This window comes from Myotis brandtii, unplaced genomic scaffold (genome assembly GCF_000412655.1).
Source record: "Myotis brandtii unplaced genomic scaffold, ASM41265v1 scaffold1236, whole genome shotgun sequence".
NCBI lineage: Eukaryota > Metazoa > Chordata > Mammalia > Chiroptera > Vespertilionidae > Myotis > Myotis brandtii.
Window position 1 is genome coordinate 556,023 of NW_005354316.1, and position 20,529 is coordinate 576,551.

At 61.2% G+C, this 20,529-nt stretch overlaps 2 protein-coding genes across 2 annotated transcripts in view; one reads left to right on the plus strand and one right to left on the minus strand.

Annotated features, from left to right (window-relative positions):
• Nucleotides 1-4,768, plus strand: part of MUC6 (mucin 6, oligomeric mucus/gel-forming) — a 40,204-nt gene extending 35,436 nt beyond the window's left edge. The window contains 4 exon segments of the mRNA XM_014533998.1: nucleotides 9-1,948; nucleotides 3,073-3,111; nucleotides 3,508-3,610; nucleotides 4,008-4,768. Of these exon segments, the coding sequence (XP_014389484.1) occupies nucleotides 9-1,948; nucleotides 3,073-3,111; nucleotides 3,508-3,610; nucleotides 4,008-4,212 (2,287 nt within the window). The 3' untranslated portion in view covers nucleotides 4,213-4,768.
• Nucleotides 4,769-6,577: 1,809 nt separating this feature from the next.
• The window catches only part of AP2A2 (adaptor-related protein complex 2, alpha 2 subunit), a 31,145-nt gene continuing 17,193 nt past the window's right edge, over nucleotides 6,578-20,529 (minus strand). The window contains exons 9-23 of the mRNA XM_014533999.1: nucleotides 20,365-20,515; nucleotides 19,118-19,286; nucleotides 18,064-18,201; nucleotides 17,441-17,623; nucleotides 16,743-16,840; nucleotides 16,236-16,467; nucleotides 15,999-16,166; nucleotides 12,545-12,705; nucleotides 11,737-11,819; nucleotides 9,799-9,888; nucleotides 9,078-9,201; nucleotides 7,821-7,937; nucleotides 7,667-7,736; nucleotides 7,446-7,580; nucleotides 6,578-6,881 (exon numbers count right to left, since the gene is read on the minus strand). Coding sequence (XP_014389485.1) covers nucleotides 6,804-6,881; nucleotides 7,446-7,580; nucleotides 7,667-7,736; nucleotides 7,821-7,937; nucleotides 9,078-9,201; nucleotides 9,799-9,888; nucleotides 11,737-11,819; nucleotides 12,545-12,705; nucleotides 15,999-16,166; nucleotides 16,236-16,467; nucleotides 16,743-16,840; nucleotides 17,441-17,623; nucleotides 18,064-18,201; nucleotides 19,118-19,286; nucleotides 20,365-20,515 — 1,997 coding nt within the window. The 3' untranslated portion in view covers nucleotides 6,578-6,803. The remainder of the gene's footprint in view (nucleotides 6,882-7,445; nucleotides 7,581-7,666; nucleotides 7,737-7,820; nucleotides 7,938-9,077; nucleotides 9,202-9,798; nucleotides 9,889-11,736; nucleotides 11,820-12,544; nucleotides 12,706-15,998; nucleotides 16,167-16,235; nucleotides 16,468-16,742; nucleotides 16,841-17,440; nucleotides 17,624-18,063; nucleotides 18,202-19,117; nucleotides 19,287-20,364; nucleotides 20,516-20,529) is intronic.

Below are 20,529 nucleotides of genomic sequence, written 5' to 3' on the forward strand. Positions count from 1 at the left end.
GGGACCACATCTGCTCCACGTACCACCATCTCCCCCAAGACCACCAGTAGAGGCACCGGGAGCCCGGGGACACACACCCCCACGGCCACACCCAATGGTCCACACACTCCCTTCACTTCTCACTCCGCCCCCACTGGTTCCGTGTCCACCACCTCCCACATTACAGGTCCGCCCACAGGAACATCATTCCGGACCACCACCACCTTCCCAACCGCATCTCCATCCAAGACCACTCAATCCACTCACGTTCCAAACTCTGCCACCTCCTCTGTCACTCCCACTTCTCACAGAGTGATCACCCCAACACAACCACAGACCCACTCTCCTTCCATCTCTACTGCAAGGCCAACAGGCTCTTCTCCATCATCGACACACGTCCCTGCCACAGGCACAGTGCCCTCACCCTCCACAGTGCCATGGACACCTACCACAAGAGGAACCACCCAAGCCCCTCACTCGGTCAGCACAGCTAAAACCTCCACCTCCCTGGTGTCACACCCCTCCGCACCTGCCCACTCTGGGACCACATCTGCTCCACGTACCACCATCTCCCCCAAGACCACCAGTAGAGGCACCGGGAGCCCGGGGACACACACCCCCACGGCCTCGGCTACTCCCAACGGGCCACACACTCCCTTCACTTCTCACTCCGCCCCCACTGGTTCCGTGTCCACCACCTCCCACATTACAGGTCCGCCCACAGGAACATCATTCCGGACCACCACCACCTTCCCAACCGCATCTCCATCCAAGACCACTCAATCCACTCACGTTCCAAACTCTGCCACCTCCTCTGTCACTCCCACTTCTCACAGAGTGATCACCCCAACACAACCACAGACCCACTCTCCTTCCATCTCTACTGCAAGGCCAACAGGCTCTTCTCCATCATCGACACACGTCCCTGCCACAGGCACAGTGCCCTCACCCTCCACAGTGCCATGGACACCTACCACAAGAGGAACCACCCAAGACCCTCACTCTGTCAGCACAGCCAAAACCTCAACCTCCCTGGTGTCACACCCCTCCGCACCTGCCCACTCAGGGACCACATCTGCTCCACGTACCACCATCTCCCCCAAGACCACCAGTAGAGGCACCGGTAGCCCAGGGACACACACCCCCACGGCCACACCCAACGGGCCACACACTCCCTTCACTTCTCACTCCACCCCCACTGGTTCCGTGTCCACCACCTCCCACATTACAGGTCCGCCCACAGGAACATCATTCCGGACCACCACCACCTTCCCAACAGCATCTCCATCCAAGACCACTCAATCCACTCACGTTCCAAACTCTGCCACCTCCTCTGTCACTCCCACTTCTCACAGAGTGATCACCCCAACACAACCACAGACCATCTCTACTGCAAGGCCTACAGGCTCTTCTCCATCATCGACACAGGTCCCTGCCACAGGCACAGTGCCCTCACCCTCCACAGTGCCATGGACACCTACCACAAGAGGAACCACCCAAGCCCCTCACTCTGTCAGCACAGCCAAAACCTCAACCTCCCTGGTGTCACACCCCTCCGCACCTGCCCACTCAGGGACCACATCTGCTCCACGCACCACCATCTCCCCCAAGACCACCAGTAGAGGCACCGGGAGCCTGGAGACACACACCGCCACAGCCTCGGCCACTCCCAACTGGCCACACACTCCCTTCACCTCTCACTTTGCCCCCACGGGTTCTGTCTCCACCACCTCACAGTCCACTTCTCTCACCACCCGAGTTCCCTTGCCCAGCCTCATGTCATCCACGCTGGGGGTGACATCCATCCGAAGTTCTCCTGCCACGAACCTCACTACCAAGCATCCTGGTACCACTGGACTGCTGACCACTCTCTTCCTGACCAGCTCCATCACTGCGCACAGAAGCTCCTCCTCTCCCACTGCAGGTTCCTCCGCCTCCTCTCTCCTCACATCCGGGCCCAGCTTCTCCAGTAAGTGATGTCTCTACAGCCTACCCCATGACCCTGTGCACTGCATCTTTAGCCTTGCCTCTCTACTGGGCCGGGTTCTGGGACACTCCCAGGAGCCCCCCCCCCTTTTCTTGACTCCTCACACTGCCTGATGACCACTGGGGCTTCTCCTTCCCCTCCCTGCCTCTGTCCCCCTCTCTGTGCTCACATCACACCGGGCTCACTGCTGTGTGGGAGGTGGCAGGTCTCCTTTCCTGCCCTGAAGCCTTCACCTCCCGGCACAGCCGGGCCGCACAGGGCGTGGTGCACAGTCAGAGAGCCAGCTGAGCCTCTGACCAGGTGTATGCTCTGGGTGTCCCAGCTGTGCCTTCAGCGGTCTGGGTCTCACCGCCCCCACACGCTCCCCCATACCTCCGCGCTCTGTCCTGTCCTATGCCTCGTGTTCCCCCACCCTTGGGACCTGTTCTCAACCCTCCTTGACAGGGTGTCAGTTCCTCTCTCCCTCCTCCCCAGCTTCCTCCTCCCTCCTCCCCAGGAACCTCTCCAGAAAACCCCACAAGAGGAACCACCCAAGCCCCTCCCTCTGTCAGCACCTGGCTGGAATGCACACCTGGCCTTCCCTGTTGATCCCCTTCCCCCTGCAGTCCTGGCCTCCCTTTGAGGAGACCCTCTGCTCAGCAGCCTTCCACTGCTGTCCCCTGCGGAGCTCAGAGGAGGTTCGGGCTGGCAGGGATCCGGGGAGCAACTATTCCCACCTTCCCCCAGGCTGCAGAAAGCAAAGCAAAGGCTGGTAGGCCATGCCTCACCCCAGGTGACCACTAAGGGCCGAGCTGGGACTAGCAGCACGCTCTCAGCCCTGCAGCCTCCTCCAGCGTCCACTCTGCCCTCTGCACCCAGGCCAGCTGCACCCACCTTGTCCTCCAGAGACACCACACCCCTCCCTCTCGGGTGTTCCCTCCACGGCAGCCATTGCCTGGACTGGGCTCCCCTCACAAGCCCCAGGCAGGACTGTTCACAGTGACACATTTCTCCTGGGAAAAGGCCTAGGTGCAGGTCAAAGCTCATGGGTCCACTCAGGGACGACAGAGCCATGCAGGAAGCTCCCGTATGGTGACACTGATGTCCTCTCCTCGTCCCTCCCGCAGGTTCTGAGCCCAGCAAACCAGACACACCTATGCCCGCAGGTAGGTATCAGCTGGGAGGGGAGGTGGCTGGGGAGGCTGGGGAGCAGCGTGGGAATCTGCCTCATCCTGAGACAGCCCTGGACCGCAGGGGAGAGGAATAAAGATCAGCAGGCTTTATTCCCGGGGTGAGGTCAGATCCGGGGGGCTCGGGCAGGAGAGACAGCCCAGGTAGGGCCCAGGTAAGTGCCGACTGGCCCCCACGGGGCCCAGGCTCATCTCCTGGCTCCCTGGGCCGGCATCACTCGGGGTCCCACACAGATAGGGCTTGAGGAGCCCAGGCCCAGAGCCCGCAGGTCCCCCAGTCCCACCTCCTGAGGGCCAGGCACAGACCCCGGGGGGGCAGCACTGTCACCTGGCTCTGGGGCTGGGGTCTCACTGCCTGCCTCCACTTCTCAGAGGTCTGCCGAGTGCGGGAGCTGGAGGAGGAGGTCACTTACCAGGGGTGCACAGCCAACGTGACAGTGACCCGCTGCGAGGGTGTCTGCGCCTCCTCAACCAGGTGAGCTGTCACCCGGGCGGTCTCCATCTACTGCTGGGCTCCGAGCTTGGAGCCGCCTTACCCAGCAGAGGCTCCCAGGGGGTGGTCGGGCAGGTCCAGCCGGGATCTCCTGCCCCGTCTCAACCACCCTTGCAGCTGACCTCCGACAGCTGGGAAGGTCACCACAGAGGCCCGCCCCGAGGCCCTGCCAGGGTCTGCCCTGTCTGGGTGGTCGGGGAGGAACGGGGATCCCTCCCCGAGGCCCTGCCAGGGTCTGCCCTGTCTGGGTGGTCGGGGAGGAACGGGGATCCCTCCCCGAGGCCCTGCCAGGGTCTGCCCTGTCTGGGTGGTTGGGGAGGAATGGGGATCCCTCCCCGAGGCCGCAGGCTTGACCATGTACCTTCGGCGGATTCTTTAGTTTCAACGCCTACACCAACCAAGTGGACACCCTCTGCAGCTGCTGCCACCCCCTTGGCTCCTACGAGAAGCAGCTGGTACTGCCCTGTCCAGACCCCGGGGCACCAGGCAAGCAGCTGGTGCTCACGCTGCAGGTGTTCAAACGCTGCGTGTGTGGCCCCTGGCGCTGCAGAGACCAGGGGCCAGCCCCCCTGGTGAGAGGATGAAGCACCACTCCCAGCGCCCAGCCCTCTCCCCCACCCGCTCCCCGGCTTGCTGTGCCTAGCAGCCCCTTTCTAGGCCTGGCCTCAGAGCCCTGGGGTGCAGCTCATCCAGGCACCTGCAGGAAGGGCCTACCGGGCAGGGGTCCCGCAGACCCTGGCCCACCCCACACAAGCCTTTCGGAACACGTCCACCAATCGTCCACACTGCTGCCCAGCCTTGGAAGGCAGCTGCCCGGCCCTGCCAACCAGACCCTGGGGCCCGAGGAAGGGCAACGATGGACAGGGGAGAGGCAGCAAGGAGAGAGGCCGAGCAGTCGGGAAGGGAAGTGAGGGCACCAGCCTGCCCACCAACACAGCTCACCCTGGGGAGGGGTGTCCCAGCGCCGTGCTCGACAAGCCCTGTGAACAGAGGACAAATAAACTGGCCCTGGTCAAGGCACGAGGCCACCCTGAGCTCTGCTTGTCGTCTCCATGCCCCTTGGCACCCGTGAACCCCAACCCCACCTACCCCACGAGGCCAGGCGGCATCGGCCAGGACCCACTCCCGCAGGCCCCTCGCCCTCCTCAGCCCACCTCCAGGGTCCCTCCCTCCCTCGGGACTCTCCTGGGGAGCCCTCTTCCCGTGGGATCCTGCTCCCAGTCTGTGGTGGGGTCACCCCTCCCATGAGCTCTGGAGGCTTGTTCTCCAGGAGGAACCCTTAGACCCGCGGCTTCCAGGCAGCAGACTACCCCACACGTCCTGCCCAGAGGAGAGCCAAGGCCGGGCGGGGGCCCAGCAGGATGACCCCACAGGCTCAACCTTACACCCTGAACCACATGCAGAGCGAAAGGCACATCACCTACAGCGCACCTAAGCTTCTGCCGTGGCCGGGCCACCACGCTCTGGAGCAGCGGCCGCCAACTGGTGGTCCATGAGGTCCGAAAGGATGGTGACCGCTGCTCTGGAGGACGACCACCCAAGGCGGTGCCCTGCCGTGTCAGGGGGTCAATGGCCTCCCGCTGCCGGCGGGGGCTTTCCCTCCACCTTCCAGTCCCTCCAGGGACAGCACACACGTTCCTGTCATGGTCTTGGTGTGGACTGTCCCTTGGAAGGAGCACACTTCCTGGTGCTCCCTCCTCCAATGCACTCAGCCCAGGCGCAGCTCAGGGAGGGCGCCGACGAACCAGGAGAACCCCGCGGGCGGGCGGGCCACACGCAGTGCGGGAGCACCGAGCACCGCCAGCAGCTTGAACAGACGCACAAGGAGCATTGCTGTGTGGCCGGCCACGCCAGCGGTTAAACCTAGAGATTAAAGGGAAACTAAAAGGCCACTCGTGTCCCTGCAAGAACCCCTGGACACGGGGGCGCACACAGAGGTGGTGGTTACTCGGGTCTCTGTGGGTCACAGAGCACGCACGCAGGGGCTACACTGACGTTGGTGGGGTGTCTGCAGTGTGGCTGCCCCCAGGCCCAGAGGGCGCCTCCGTGCCTCTGCCTCCCCGGGACCCACACCACAGCACAGGCTCATGGGGGTCTGAGGCGCCTCTCAGGGTGCCCAGTGCCTGCTGGGAAACTGGGAAACCAACAAAGTCCTGTCTCCTCCTAGGCCCTCAGGTGCCACCTGCCAGGCTGAGCTGCCACCCTCTGCGCACCAGCCCCAAGCAGAACAGAGGCCCTGGCTGGCTGGACTCCTGGGTGGCCAGCTCAGGGTGCACACGTGCAGGCTGGCGGCCAGGACGGAGTGACCACCACCAGCGCCGAGTGATGAGAGTGGCGCATGGTGACACCCTCCTGTGCCCATGCCAGCCAAGGTCTGCAGCACTGGCTGCAACTATGACCCAGGGACAACGGCGCTGACAGCCTAAGGCTACCAAAAGGGAAGAGACCAGCTTGCCTTCTAGAATCTTCTCTGCTGGTCACATTTAACCCTCCAATCACAGATGGGAACCAGTCCCTGGCCACTACGGTGAAGCCCAAAGATGAGTGAGGTCAGCTACACACCCTCTAGAGCCCCCTGTACCCTCCCCACGTGCAGTCAGTCGGCACTGCAAACCCCCTTGGGAACACCGTGCGGGAAGGGAGCTGAACCCGGTGGGATGCACGTTGGGGAGGCAGAACAGATGTCCCCTCGTCTAGACCGCGAATCCTGCCCTGGGAGAGCCAGGCTCAGCGCGGCAGCTGGCGCGCTCTGGGCTCCGGCCCCAAGGCCCAAGCACAGGGCCAGGCCACATGGGGACCTCGTCACGTAGCTCCTGCCCTGGCGGCTCCCACAGCAGGCACATGCCTGGTTCAGGTTGAGTCCCACGACGAAACACTGCCGCATGCCTCTGAGAAGCAGAGGAGCAGCAGCACAGCGGTGGTATATGATAAAGTTCCAGAAACTACCCATTTCCATTCAAACTTCTAGTTTCCCTTTAATTTGTAGGTTTAACCACAGAACTGTCCTGATTTCTATAAAAACGGATCCCAGGGCCGCCCTCCTGACCTGGCAGGCCGGCTGCGGTGCAGGCTCAGCCTCTGTCCTCACACTGCGCCGTCCCGTCCACCCTGAGGGACGAGGCAGGCTGGTGGGCCTGCAGCTGTGCAGACAGTGGCTGAGCGAGGAGTCGCGGGGCTAGAACTGCTCCGACAGCAGCGCGCACAGCCTCTGGGAGACGGTCTCCTTGCTCGTCCGCAGCGTGAGCCGGTACATCTGCAACAAAGAGGCCGGTCAGGGCCCAGGTTCACAGCCGTCACAGCCCGGGCGCCGCCTCGCACTCCCCGCTCAGCCCTGGCCCTCCCGAGGCGCCCAAAGCTCTAGCGCCTCGAGCATATCACTCTCGGCCACAGCTGAAGGGAAGTCTGAGGTGGCAGGTGCCGGTGTGCACAGGAGCTGTTGCTGGGGGGGACAATCCCAGCCCCTGGAGAGTAGGGGCAGCTACTCACCCACTAACCACATGTGGGCCTGTGAGCGCACTCCTCACTGCGTCCCACCCGCCGTCTGCACAAAGGCCTGCCCAGAGCACCCGCAGCAGCCCTGCCCCCACAGCCCAGGGGTCCATCAGTAGGAAGGCCACCAGGACTGGCACAGCACTGCCTCGAGGGGAGGCGGAGCTGGCGGCCATGCTCCGTGGAATTTTCGGGTGGGATGGGAGTGTTGTGCGCGGGGTGGTGGGTTCCCCTGGGCACTCATGACCCCACACTAGGCTCTGGCTCCCCGTGGCAACCACACCCTGAAGCCACGCCGTGGAAGCAGCCATGTCCTCAAGAGGCTGACCTGGGCCTGGAGGTTCGGCTCCAAGCGCAACAAGCACCCGATCTGCGTGGTTCTGGTGTGGATGATCCCGGCTCCCACAAAATTGGCAGGATTCGGATCGACCTCTTCCAGGAGCGCGGAACCAAACCCAATAATCTGTGCAAAGGAAACGGGAAGCTGGGACACCACGGCTGCGGGTGGACACAGGGCCGCCCCGGGAGCGCCGCCAACAAGGCCGTCACCTTGGCTTTGGTGATTTCTGTGTCCATTGGATGCTTTGCCTTGAAAATGTTCTGCACCTCCTGCTGGGGACTGAGACACAAACCAGCGTCAGACCTTCCGCCGAGGGGCCACAGGCCCAGCTGCCCCTCCCCCTCCCACACAGGGGCCGCTCACCTGCTTAGCTGCTTCCAGCGCTGAAAGAAGTCCTGGGAGGCCATTTCTGTGGGCTGGAAAAACTTGTTGAGTGTGATGGGCAACTTGACGGACACATTCTGAAAGGTTCCGCCATACCTGCGAGCAAGAGACGTGCTGAGGAGAGCCACGGGCAGCAGGGGACTGCCACTCAGCTGGGGGCCAAGCCCCTGCCTGCCCATCTCCAGGCACAGAGGGCTGCGGTCCCAGGTGGGGGGCTCCCGCCTCAGCGCCTCATCCACCCAGCCGCTGGAGGGGCTGTCCTGCCCACAGGGGGCAGCGTTTGGAGGGTGGCTCGGCCTGGCCGGGGCACTGTCACTGAGAGGACCGCGCACCGCTCGTGCCTGCTCCTGGGCACCTGTCCTGCGGTGGACGTGCTGCTCTGGCCGAGCGCTGCGGGCGACACCCCCGAGGACATCCACCCCCTCACTTTCCCCATCAGGCCACGCCCACAACTGCAAGTCAGTTGAAATTGTGTCGGGTTTTTCCTCTTTTCATGAAAAGAAAATGTGCCTGTTTCCCTCAATTTCACAAAGTATACGATCTTCAGTTCTCTGTGTATTTGATGTTTGAAAATATGCTTTTCCATGCCCGTGGGTGTAGCTCAGCGGTTGAGTGTCAACCCAGGAACCAAGAGGTCACCGGTTCAATTCCTGGTCAGGGCAAATGCCCGGGTAGCGGGCTCAATCCCCTGTGGGGAGCGTGCAGGGGGCAGCCGATTGATGATGTTTCTCTCATCGATGTTTCTTTCCATCTCTATCCCTCTCCCTTTCTCTAAAAGTCAATAAAAAAATATTTTTAAAAAATACATGCTTTTCCAAAAATGTAACTTTACAAACACTCAACAGTGAACTGGTCAACCAAGTACACTCTATTGTAGCCATTGAAAAATAACACTAATGAACCAGTAACAACACCAAAAATAAGTGTGGGTTTTTTTTGGTAATCAAAACAGTGTGTCTGCAGAAGCACTCACAGCAGATGAGGCCTAGAGAGACACCCCCCTGCAGCGGCACAGGGGACCTGGGCCCCGCCCCAGATGACACGCCAGCAGGCACTGCGGGGTCTGGACTCACTCTCCCCCACCTCCATCCTCTGTAGCTGGTGCTGCAGCTGAGCAAGGAGGAATGGCTCCCGGGGACACAGCTGCGTGCAGGTGAGCCCCAGCCCCTCAAGCTCCAGGTCAGCGCCAGGGCTGGGACACCCCGCCAGCCAGCAGCACCCCACCTGGGCTCTCACCTGAACTGGATGTTGAGAACTGGCGCTTCGGTGAAGTCCGACACGCACTCAATGTTGACAACCTGCTGCACCTGTGCACCCCCGTCCACTGTCGGATCCACGGGCTTGGTCTGCAGGCTCAGGTGTGTGCGTGTCAAGGCCATTTCAACTAGAAAAGTGGGTCCGAGCCAAGCCAGCCTTCACTCCCCGGGCCCAGGGAGCCCAGCAGTAAGAGACCTTCTAGAAGGGGCTCAGAAGAGTGGTGCTCACGCTGCTGATCTTGGACGAAACCTTTAGTAGAGTTGACCCTACGTACAAGTATTTTTAAAGACTTCTGAAACACCGCCTTGACAGGCTACATTTAAAATGTACTTGTCTCGAGATACAAGTGAGCAGGTAGCCGCCCCTCTGGCCAAGCCGGGCCTTGCTCACCACCACTACGTGGCCAGCCCTCCTGGGAGGGAGCACGGTGGACACTAAGTGACGCCACACTGGCCGGAAGAGCTCCCACATCGCTGACTTTCTGGGGGGATAAGCCTCCATCTCAACAAGTGGTGGGCCCGCTGTGTCCGGCAGCAGCAGCCCCGGAGACCCGGAGAGGGACTAACAATGTCACAGGAGAGCGAAGCACGTGAGCCAGGAGTAGACGCTGCCTGTCAAGGGGGAGCATCCCTTGCTCACAACCCTCCGCTACCCCCCAAGGGCTGCTGGCAGGGGCGTGGGCAGGCGGAACCAAGGATATTGGCCTGAAGGTCATCTGAGCAGATCAGCGTTGGAGTGAAGTTTAAGAACTGCGTGGAGGTCTTATTCCCATAAAATATAAACATGCGACCTAGAAGGAAACAGTCTGTCTCAAACACGTTTCACACAAACCCTGAGGAGTAACAGAAAGACCAAGAACCCCACCCCCAATGGAGTCCCAGCCGAGTGCTGGGCTCCCCCTGCCCCACAACCTGCGCCGTCGCCCCCTGCAGGGACCCGGGCGCCACCCCAGCAGGTGTCCTCACCACTGCAGGTGCCCTGGGCTCGCGTGGCAGACATTTAAGACGCTGCCCTTAGAACAGAGATCTTACACGAATCTCTGCACACATTTTTATACCCTCTGAGTTCTGAATAGAAAGTGAGCTGTAAACCCCCAAAAGAGACAGCAGTTCAGCATCGCTCCTCCCACAACTTAAAAATCAACAGTCCAGCCCGGCCGATGTGGCTCAGTGGTTGAGCGTCGATCTATGAGCCAGGAGGACAGGGTTCAATTCCCGGTCAGGGCACATGCCTGGGTTTCAGGCTCAATCCCCAGTGGGGGACGTGCAAGAGGCAGCCGATCCATGATTCTCTCTCATCCTTGATGTTTCTCTCTCTCAGTCCGTCTCCCTTCCTCTCTATAATCAATAAAAAAATATATATTTTTGAAAATCAACAACCCAAACCCAGGGAGGCCCCTGAGGCCATTTCACACCTGAATCGAAGCAAGAATAAAATGTCACCATCCATGTTCACTGCGGCGTCAGCGTGAGTCCTGGCAACCCCCCAGGTCCCTGGAGCGCGTGCTGGTTCTCTCCTTTTTCTCACACTTTCGCTTGTTTTACCACCTTCACATCTCTAAGTGCACAGCTCAGGCAGGAGACATTCACGCTGTGGTGCAGCTGTGACCACCACCTTCTCCAGAACTTGCCATCCTCCCAAACTGACACTTGGTCCCCATTAAACACACTCCCTGTCCCTTCCCGAGCCCATCACCCACCATCTGCTTCCTGTCTCTCTGGATCTGACCCCTCTGAGTGGGTCACACAGGGCCTGTCCCTCTGGGTCTGGATTACTCACTCAGCACAACGTCCTCATGGTCCGTCCCTATAGCAGGTGTCAGGGCCCCTTCCTCTTTAAGGCAGAGTGAGACTCCGTGTGTGGATGGACCACATGCTGTGTATCCACCCTCCGGCCCGGGCACTCGGGCTGCCTCCATGTTTTAGCTACTGTGACTAATGCTGCTGTGAGCATGGGGTACAAGTATCTTGTCAAGACCCTGCTTTCAAATTTTGGGGGGGGTGTACCCAAGAGTGGAACTGCTGGGTTATACGGAAATTCTATTTAATTTGGTTTTCTCTTTTTTAATCCTCATTGGAGGATATGTTTATTGATTTTTAGAGAGAGAGGGTTAGAGAGAGAAAAACATTGATCGGTAGCCTCCTGTACGCACCCACCTGGGGATCCAACCCGAAACCTAGGTCTGTGCCCTGACCGGGACTCAAACCCACAACCTGTTTCTGGGTGTACAGGACGACGCTCCAACAGCTGAGCCACCCGGCTGAGCGACCCTGTTGAATTTTGGATCCCGCAGTGGCTGCAGTGGCTCCCTCTCCTGTCCACGCCAGCATTGGCTGTCCTGGCCCTGGGACAGGGGCCACTCTGACAGGCATGAGCTGGGGACTCCCGGTGGCTCTGACTGCGTTTCTCTGATGACTAGCGACGTGGAGCACCTGTCCCTGCGCCTTCAGCCACCCGCGCGCCCCCTGAGAGAAATGTCTGGTCCCTGCCCGACCTTTCCCGAGGCTGCTTGTCTGTCTGTTGCTGAGCTGAAGCACCTACATATTCTCAACCCAAACCTTACCAGGCATGTGACTTGGAAAGATTTCCTCCCCATAATCTCTGAGAGAAGTTTTCATTAGGTGATCAAAACCCATACCTAAATTCTGCCGAAATTCAGACTTGAGTCCAATCTGAAGCAGCTGGTTTTCAAACAACACACCGTTGTTTTTACAGACAAACCTGGGGGAAAGGGACAGTATGTGGGTCGCTCAGCACACACACTGAAAATACAAAGATTTGCTCTCACAGAGGGTTCAGTGGGCACTGAGGCCAGAGGACTGAGGGACAGAGGGAGGGAAAGCAGGCAATATTCCCAGGGACAAATGCAGAGCGCCCTCTGGAGAAGGAACGTGAGCAGACGGCAGGGACGCCGCAGCGGGAGCGAGCACCGGAGACAGGCCTCTGCCTCCCACAGCTCAACAATTCCCCCTGCTCCTCCCGCGGGTCCCAGGCCCACACCGAGGCTGGACCACAGCTCCTCAATCCAGGGACAACCCTCAGCATCCTGGGCTATGGGAACACAGGCGGCCCCCCTCCACAACATGGCCCACCCCTCCCCCCTCCCCCCTCCTCAAGGCAGGGTTACTTTGCACTGCACAGGAGGGCCAAGGTTTTGCTCACTACATGGTATAGACACTACACAGAATCAGGGAAAATAAAACAACGTGTTAGTTCACTTGTGCTCATCTCCGAGGAGCTCCAGTGCTCCGGCCTCCTCTAACGTAAACCCCAGTGACACTGTGAGCTGGTGGTCACAGCAAGCCCGCCCAGCTCCGCAGGCCTCACTCCTCTGCGAGGGCCCTGGCAGGAAGGACCTCTGCCCGCTCCGCCCTGCTCACCAGGCCCCGGGTCAGGGGTCGGTGGCAGACAGGGTCCCTGTCTTTGGGAAGCAGGAGATCAACTACCTGGCAAAGTTGTCCTCGGAGCCAGGAGCGAGAGGTGCAACCGCAGAGGGCGAGTCGGAGAACACGTCCACGAGCAGCCCGCCGGAGGAAGGGGGGGGGCCTGCAGGCGCAGGGGGCACAGCCCCCAGACCCAGGAGGTCTGCCGACGGAGAAGGCGTGGACTGGAAAACAGGGAAGAAGAGGGTCAGTGAGGAGCCCTCCGGGCACGCAAAGGCCAGCTGGGCAGTGCCACGCCCTCCCACGGCGGCCACTGGGCTGTGTGGTGCGGGCAGGTAGGTGCAGGCTGTGGCCGCTTCTGGGATGCGACTGCCCCAGACTCAGGCCTGAGACCATCACATGGTGCAGACGAGTCCCACCTCACACAACAGAAGTATCCCACCTTTTCCCACAAAGTCATCTGAGTGAAAACAACTCTGGAAAAATGTCCTGAAAGAGATCAATAGCAATGTGTGCTCGGAGCAGCAACCCCGGGCACACTGCCCGCTGGAGAGGAGCCGCCCGTGTGCCCAGGCCACCGTTATGCTGCTGTCTCCGGGAGAAGGTAGAGCAAAGCCACAGAACAAACCTTTAAGAAAATGCTCTAACCTTGACAAAGACTAACAAAGCCGCTCTGAGCTCTCTCACACTGATTCACGGGCCTGGGTGAGGGTCTCTCATGCTCACTCGCGGGAGCTCCGGCCCCACAGCGGGAGCTCGTCCTGGACCTGCACCTCTGGGTGTCTGCCCGCCAAACGTGTGGGGTTCCGATGGTCCACGTCACCGGCAAGAACCAGGGATGTGAGCCACTGCGTCCTGACCACTCATCTTGTGCGACCAGAATGTCCCACTGGACACTCAGAGGTCAAATCCGTTTGTCAGGACCTGAGACCACATCCTGAGGCATTGCCTGCTGTCGCTCTCGTTCTGCTCGGGTTTAACAGACTCATCCTTCCGGGAGCACGGCGGCTGAGAGCTGCAGGAGGACGGAGCCCTTCCATCTGCAGCACGTGGGCGCGCCGCCAGCACTGGCCTCGCCCACCTCCCGCCGCCTGGCACAGCCACACTCAGCACTCGCGCGTGGCAATCGATGTTTGCATAAACACTGCTCGTTTCTTTTTCATATCAGGTTAGAGCCGTGCCGCGCTTCTAAAGAACTGCCCGTGGGGCGGGTGGTATACACATGAATTCTACTTGGAGGAGAAGGAAGCTACAAAATGCACGTCCCGCAGAGTGTGCATGGGGTGGCTCGGGGTGTGAGGGGCTCCCGGCCGAGGGCACAGACTGGATTCCTCGCTCGGAGGAGCTTGTCAAGAGCATGAGAAAGGTCTGCAGTGCAGGGAGGTCTGGATGGAACGGCCACCCTCCCGGCACCTGTGACAGCTGCTGCCACGCTGTGCCCCCAGGAGGGGACGGGCGGAGGGGGCAGCCTAGCGCTGGGCTGAGAACCACGCGCCTGCAGACAGAATGGGGCCTCCCCCTCTGCCAACTGCTGTAGGATTTCACCACTGGTTCCTCCAAACAGTGCCAGTGCTTTCCAAGTAGAAACCCCTTCTGTCCAATTAAGTCACACATAGTCCACAGAGTCCGCAACGACACAAGCAAGGCGTTGTGTGGGAGGCCCAGGGCATGCAGGGACCACAGCCTTCTCTCCGAGTCTCCTTAGGACTGGGAGATCCCCAGGGAGCCCACCTGGCCCCAGTCTGCACAAGTCACCCCCACTCACTCCGACAGTAAAGAATTACAACAGCAAAAAGCAGCCCCACGGCCCTCGCCGGGTGTCTCAGTTTTGTGGAGCGTCGTCCCATAACCAAAAGGTTATGGGTTCGCTCCCCAGTGCGACGGGCACAGGAGGCAACCGATCGATGTTTCTCTCTCACATTGATGTTTCTCTCTCCCTTCCCTCCCTCTAAAATCAATAAAAATATATCCTGGGATGAGAATAATAAACAAATACATAAAGTAAAATGCTCTGAACTGACCAGGAAGAGGCCCTCTGCCCCCGACCCCGGTGCATATGACATCACATCACAGTTCCATTTTCAAAGTGGAGCTCACTGCTAACTCCCTCGGATTCCCATGCGCACGCACCAAGCATCGAGCCTGGACCCCAGGCCGCTGCATCCTGGGCGTTAGCTGGGCAAACAGTGTGGCCGAAAGGCACATGCACATCTCAAAAGTCAAGTAAGACCCGTGACAATGGTCCATGCGTTCAAGCCTATTTCCTGTGCTGCCTCGAGCACTCCGCCCGCGGAGCTGCTGGGCAGAAAGGAGGCACCCGCTCCCCCACAGCCCGCCTTCCTTCACGGTTCTCCTGGACGGCAGCCGGAAGGAGTCCCTCGCTCCACCCCCTGCGCACCCCACCCACACCCCACCCTTCACGGTGAGTCTTCCTTCAGACACAGCACCTCTGTGCAAGCAGGGCTGCTGCTGTCTCTACGGGAACCACAGCTCATCAGCAAACGCGCGTGGGAACTACCACAAACCACATCACTGAGGATCCAGGCCATCGATGTCTCTGGCAGCAGGACGACCTCTGTGACCCCTTCCCAAGCGGCGTCAGCAGCCCTGTGCTGCCCTAGGTTCGGTCCACTCCAGGCCCCAGGACAAGGTCAAAGGCACGGGTTGAAGAGAAGCCCATGGAAGGGACGAGCACCAGGAGACAAAGCACACGTTCATCATTCACTCCAAAGCCAAAGCGCCCTGACACTCAGACTGCCCGCCACAGAGCAGGGGACAGGCCGGGGCCGGCCTGAGGAGGCGCGTCTGGAGAGAAGGCAGCAGGCCTGGGTGAGGGGCCCGAAAGGTCTGAAGGCCTCGCTCTTGGCGTCCTCGGCCTGAGGGGCAGGACCCAGTCTATGGGGCCCACAAGTGGAGGGGGTCACACGAGGGCCCTGCCCAGGAGCACAGGGCTCAGACACGAGCACACTCCTGACCAGCATGGCACGGGCACCGAGTGCCTCCTCACAAAGGCCACCTGGCGTGGGCAAGCGGCACTGTTCCCATCACTGACCGCCTCCGGGGGAGGAAGCAAAGCTCGCCAGGCTCCCTTTCATCTGGGCAGGTGGATGCTGGGTCCTGCGGGCCGGTCGCTGCCGAGGGGACCGCTGTGGGGCCAGGTTGGTGTGCCCGCTCTCCGCGAGCCCCAGTCCAGAGCAGACAGCAAGGAAACATACCGCTCTCACCGTGGCATCGCCACCCGGCCAACATGAAAGGACACCCTTCTGTGCATGTGCGAGGCTCGCACCACGTCCTACGTAGCAGGAGCGGACTCTAGTCCAATCCAACCTGGAAACCTCCAAGAACAGCACGGCCAGGGCCATCTTAAACAGCAGGTTTAAGCAGAAGGCCTCAGGCTTCCGGCACACTTTTCTATTTAACAAAGCTGCTCCCCGGCAGACAAATGCTACGCTGGCCGAATCTCAGGGCCGGGCAGCACGGGAGCTGGGGCAGGCGCTGGTGTCAGGGAGGGACCCACCGTGGCGCTGGCCGGGGCCGGCTCGGGGCCCCCGTTGATGTCGGGGCCCCGCTCCCGCTTGCCCTCCTCCAAGCCCATCACGGTGCCTGGGCCCTTCTTCTTCTTGAGCTTGGCCAGGATGGACGACTCGCGCTCTGGGAACGGGGGCATCTCCTCCAGGACTGTGGCCTGTGGGGGTGGAGCCGGGTCAGCACAGTGGTGCGGCTGGGGCAGGCCGGCACCCCGAGGCCTACCCACCAGGATGTCGGTGCTGGCAACAGTACTGAGCCGCAGGTACTCCACGGCCCGCTGCTGCAGCTCCGCGTCGGCGTTCCTCAGCTGGCTGTCGCTGCGCAGCACGTCCTGGATGGTGGGCTTCACCTCCGGGAACAGGTTCACGAACTTGATGTAGGTGGACAGCAGCAAGGCCCGCGTGGGGACGCTGCACAGGTGGAACTTGGAGTGCAGCAGGTTGAACTGCACCAGGGGGCTGGCGGGAAGGAGAGAGACGGCGGGAGCCTGAGCCCGAGGGTCCCTAGGAGGGACAGGGCCCCACCCAGCGACTGGGCTTCCTCTAGGGGCAGGGACCCACATCCACATCTGCGTTTTCCGCAGGACCCTGTTTCTGTGCAGCTCGCAGGCACAGAGCCATCAGGCCAGAGTGCAGGTGCTTCCTCTGGGCTGTCCCGCGGCCAGGTCAGACCACCGTGAGGGCCCAGCAGGCACAGCCCAGCACAGCTCCCCGACTCCCCAGGGACGTCTTACCTGGATCTCGGGTCCCCAGCTATCAGGTTCCCAAACTCGCCCAGGATGTAGCCGCCCACTTTGACCAGGTTCTCATGGCACGCCGGGGCCTGTAGCGACTGCGAGACAGCGAGCAGGAAGTCAGGGAAGAAGCCAGCGTGGGAAGGACCCTCCTGGCGGGAGCCCGCCCTCCTGCCACACAGCAGAGGTGCAGCAGCAGAGCAGCCCCAGAGGCAGCGGTGTGGCCAGTCCCACCTGTAATGAGAGCCACGCTCCCCAAAGCTAACGTCAGGCCCCGAGCTCAGGGCGGAAGCGAGGCACTGCGCTCAGGTGGTCAGTGACATGGACGTTAGGGTTGGTGTGCCCGCTCTCCGCGAGCCCCAGTCCAGAGTGGACAGCAAGGAAACACACAACTCTCCCCGTGGCATCTCCACCCGGCCAGCATGAAAGGACACCCTTCCATGGAGGAGGCCTGAGAGTGCAGCAGAGGGTCAACAGAACAGGAGCTGGACGCCCCAGGACAGTCAGCAGCAGGTGGAAGGAAGTCAGCCGCCCAGGGCCGCCCCTCCCCGGGCCAGCTGGGGTACCTCCCCAGGCCAGCTGGGGTACCTCCCCGGGCCAGCTGGGGTACCTCCCCAGGCCAGCTGGGGTACCTCCCCGGGCCAGCTGGGGTACCTCCCCAGGCCAGCTGGGGTACCTCCCCGGGCCAGCTGGGGTACCTCGAACACTGTCTTGGCGGCGTAGCCCTGCACGTCGTCCCGGTTGATGACGATCTGGATGACACGGTACCACACCTCTTCGCTCACGTAGTCGCCCGCAATCCGGATCAGGTTCAGGATGGTGTCTACGTACCACGTGTAGTCCACGGCATACTTCTCCGCCAAGATGGCGACCTTCAGCACCTGCAGGGGGCAGCTGCTCAGGCTAGGTTCCCGCGGCCCATGACAGCAGAGCATCCATGTGGGGCTTCATAAGTGAACCCTCGCAGCCACGCTCAGTGGTAGGCACTCCCACCGGGTTCTCGAAGGAGCCCAGGCAGCGGAAGGCTCACAGGGCTAACTGAGGAAGCCTGCGGCCCTCCAGCAACAGACACGACAGGACACGTCTGGGAACACAGGGCACAGCACAGCTGCAGGAGCGCACGAGGGCCGACCTGACCACAGCCAGGCCAGGCCTAGGCTGCCCTCACGCACCCGCATGCGGAGCAGCGGCACTGTGTGTCTCCGGCTCCAGCCTGCCTGTCTGGCCAGGCTCCCCTCCACTCTCCATGGGAGACCCACCCACTCAGGAAACAATTCGCTGAGATTCACAAGCATCTGGGGCCAGTGACGTCAGAACTCACAATCTCTTCTCGAATGGAGTAGTCAGCCGTCTCCAAATAGCTCAGCATCTCGGCCACAATCTGCTGGGCGTTGCTGCGGTCGCACATGGCGTAGAGGAGGTCCACGGCCCGCTGCCGCACGCTCACGTCCCGCTCCGTCTGGGGACAAGGCACCGAGTGAGGAGCCCGGGGATGCGCCTCCACACAACCCTGACACGCACTCTGGGCTCCCCTCACTCACCATCTGAATGCAGAGACCCCCAACAGGCTATGGTGAGCAGAGCCCCTCACCCCAATTCACTGCTCCCCTCGTCCCTGCACTGCCCGGAATCAGGCTCTGTCTCCTAGGGGACGTCAGAGGCCTGTCCACTGTGTGGTCACAGACCGGCACCTTCCGTGTCGCCTGGGAACTTGTCGCAGGGCTGGCTCTCGCCCCGCCCCCACCTGCACATCAGTTCCTCAGCACAGGGCAGCAGAGGAGCGCTGGCTAGGGCCAGGCAATGTGCAGAGCAAGGGCGAGCCTGGGAGCCTCGCGGGACTGAGCGCACACGGCACCGGGCCTGGAGGACCCAGGGCAGTGCAGGCTCGCTCCAAACCCTGTGGGCCTCCCGTTAAAATCACGCCCCAACAATGTCCGTTAGATTCGTGCAAATACGAAGCGATGGAGTCGAGCCTATTCTTCCTCTAAGCTCCAGGCCAAACTGCGGCTCAGCAGCCCCACCTGCTCCCAGCCCTCTCGGGTGCTGGCTACCATCGGGGACGCTGTGGGCACTGCTGTGTCTGACAAGAGGACAAACAGCCTCAAGTCTGGAATTTTAATTCCTTGAAAAAAGTTAATTTTCTTTTGCAAACGGTGAGTTTTCTTGGAGACAAAGACAAAATACTTCATCTTTCTACCAAAAAGAACTGTTTCTATTGGTTCAAATATTTACTGTGCCCGTGGCACCTGTTAGATGCTGCAGTTCTAACAGTCACTCGCGGGCAGAGGGCAGAGGCTGGGCCACAGCGCAGCTGCATGATGCAGGCCACAGGGGCCCCGGCTCGCGGGGACGAGCGCCCAGCGCAGAGCACTTGCCTTCAGCGCGGCAATGACGGTCTCGATGTGGGTCTTCACGGCCTCGTGGGAGAACTCGGAGCTGGCCAGCGCGCACATGCTCTCCAGGGCCAGGTAGCGCAGGTTGGTCTCCCGGTGCTGCAGGAACTGGCCCAGCTGGTTGCAGGCGCGGACGAGCAGGTTCGGCTCACTGCAGGGACGGGGCAGTGGTGAGTGGGCCGCGTGCACTTCAGCACGGCAGATTCAAGGCACCACTGCTGAAGAGACAGCCTGGCCCCCTGGACACAAAAGCCTCAACCGTAAACCAAGTCAGCTGTCCATCCCCTCTGGTAGCGCCCTCAGGGGAGACCCACAGGAGCTTTGCCAAGCACATCTGCAGAATTCCACCAACTCCAAAAAGCTGCTGACAGCAGGGCCACCCCCAGCACCCCATCCCGAGCGCATGGCAGCCACCTCCGGGCTCCCGCAGGCTGTGGCCAGGAGTGTGACCTCAGCCGAGGTCACCAGCCCAGGGAACCTTGAACAAGTACCCTGACAATGGGGCTCTGGAGGGTAAGTGTGCAGACACGGGGATAGAAGAGGCTGGTGGATACTTAAGGACCAGTACCGCGCAATGGGTTGGACCTCTGCACACTCCTGGCTCTGTCTGCATGATGCTGTTGCTCTTTAAATGCTTCTGGCTCACGTGGGAAGTCTGTTTGAGGTGTAACAGACTGCGTTTGGTCACGGGAAAGCACGTGTGTGGAGGAGCGGCCACGCTGTTGCTCTTGGGGAGCGCCAGGACTGGCAGCAGGCGCAAGGCCACGTGCAGGCAGGGCCACGGCAGCAGCTACAGAGATGGCGAGGCAGCAGCCCTCCCGCTGCCCCACTGCCTCTGCCCATCTGTACTGACACCACGGTCATCTCCACGCTTCCCCAGTGCCCTGTGCCACAGGCAAGCTAACGAGACACAGACGGGCACTCCGTCCTTCCCGCCAGCAGTGGGGTGCCCAGGAGAGACAGCAGAGGCCCTCACAGAAAGGCGGTGTGACAGTGCTGAGGGTCGAAGGACAGAGAAGAGGGGCCGCGCAGGAGCAGGCGCTGCTGGGGAAGAGGGCGAGGCCAGGCGCCAGGGCCTGCGGGAGGGAAGGGGGCTGGCAGGGAACCGGACGCCAGGTTGCCCGCCAGGCCCGAGGTCAACAAGGAAGAGTGCGCTGCCTGCGACTGGGAGGAGGACCACGTCTCAAACCTGCTTGGGGGTGGGCAGCGGCAAGGTGCCACCAGCTCACCTGTCGTGGTGGATGATGAGGCTGATGGCCTCGAAGAGCACTGCGTTCTTGGCGTTGGAGTGCTGCACTTTCTTGGACTTGGGCGGCTCCTGGGCCTTGTTCAGAATCGTCTCCAGGCACTCGGTCAGGCGGCCTCGCACGGCAGGGTCTTCTGGGCGAACAGAC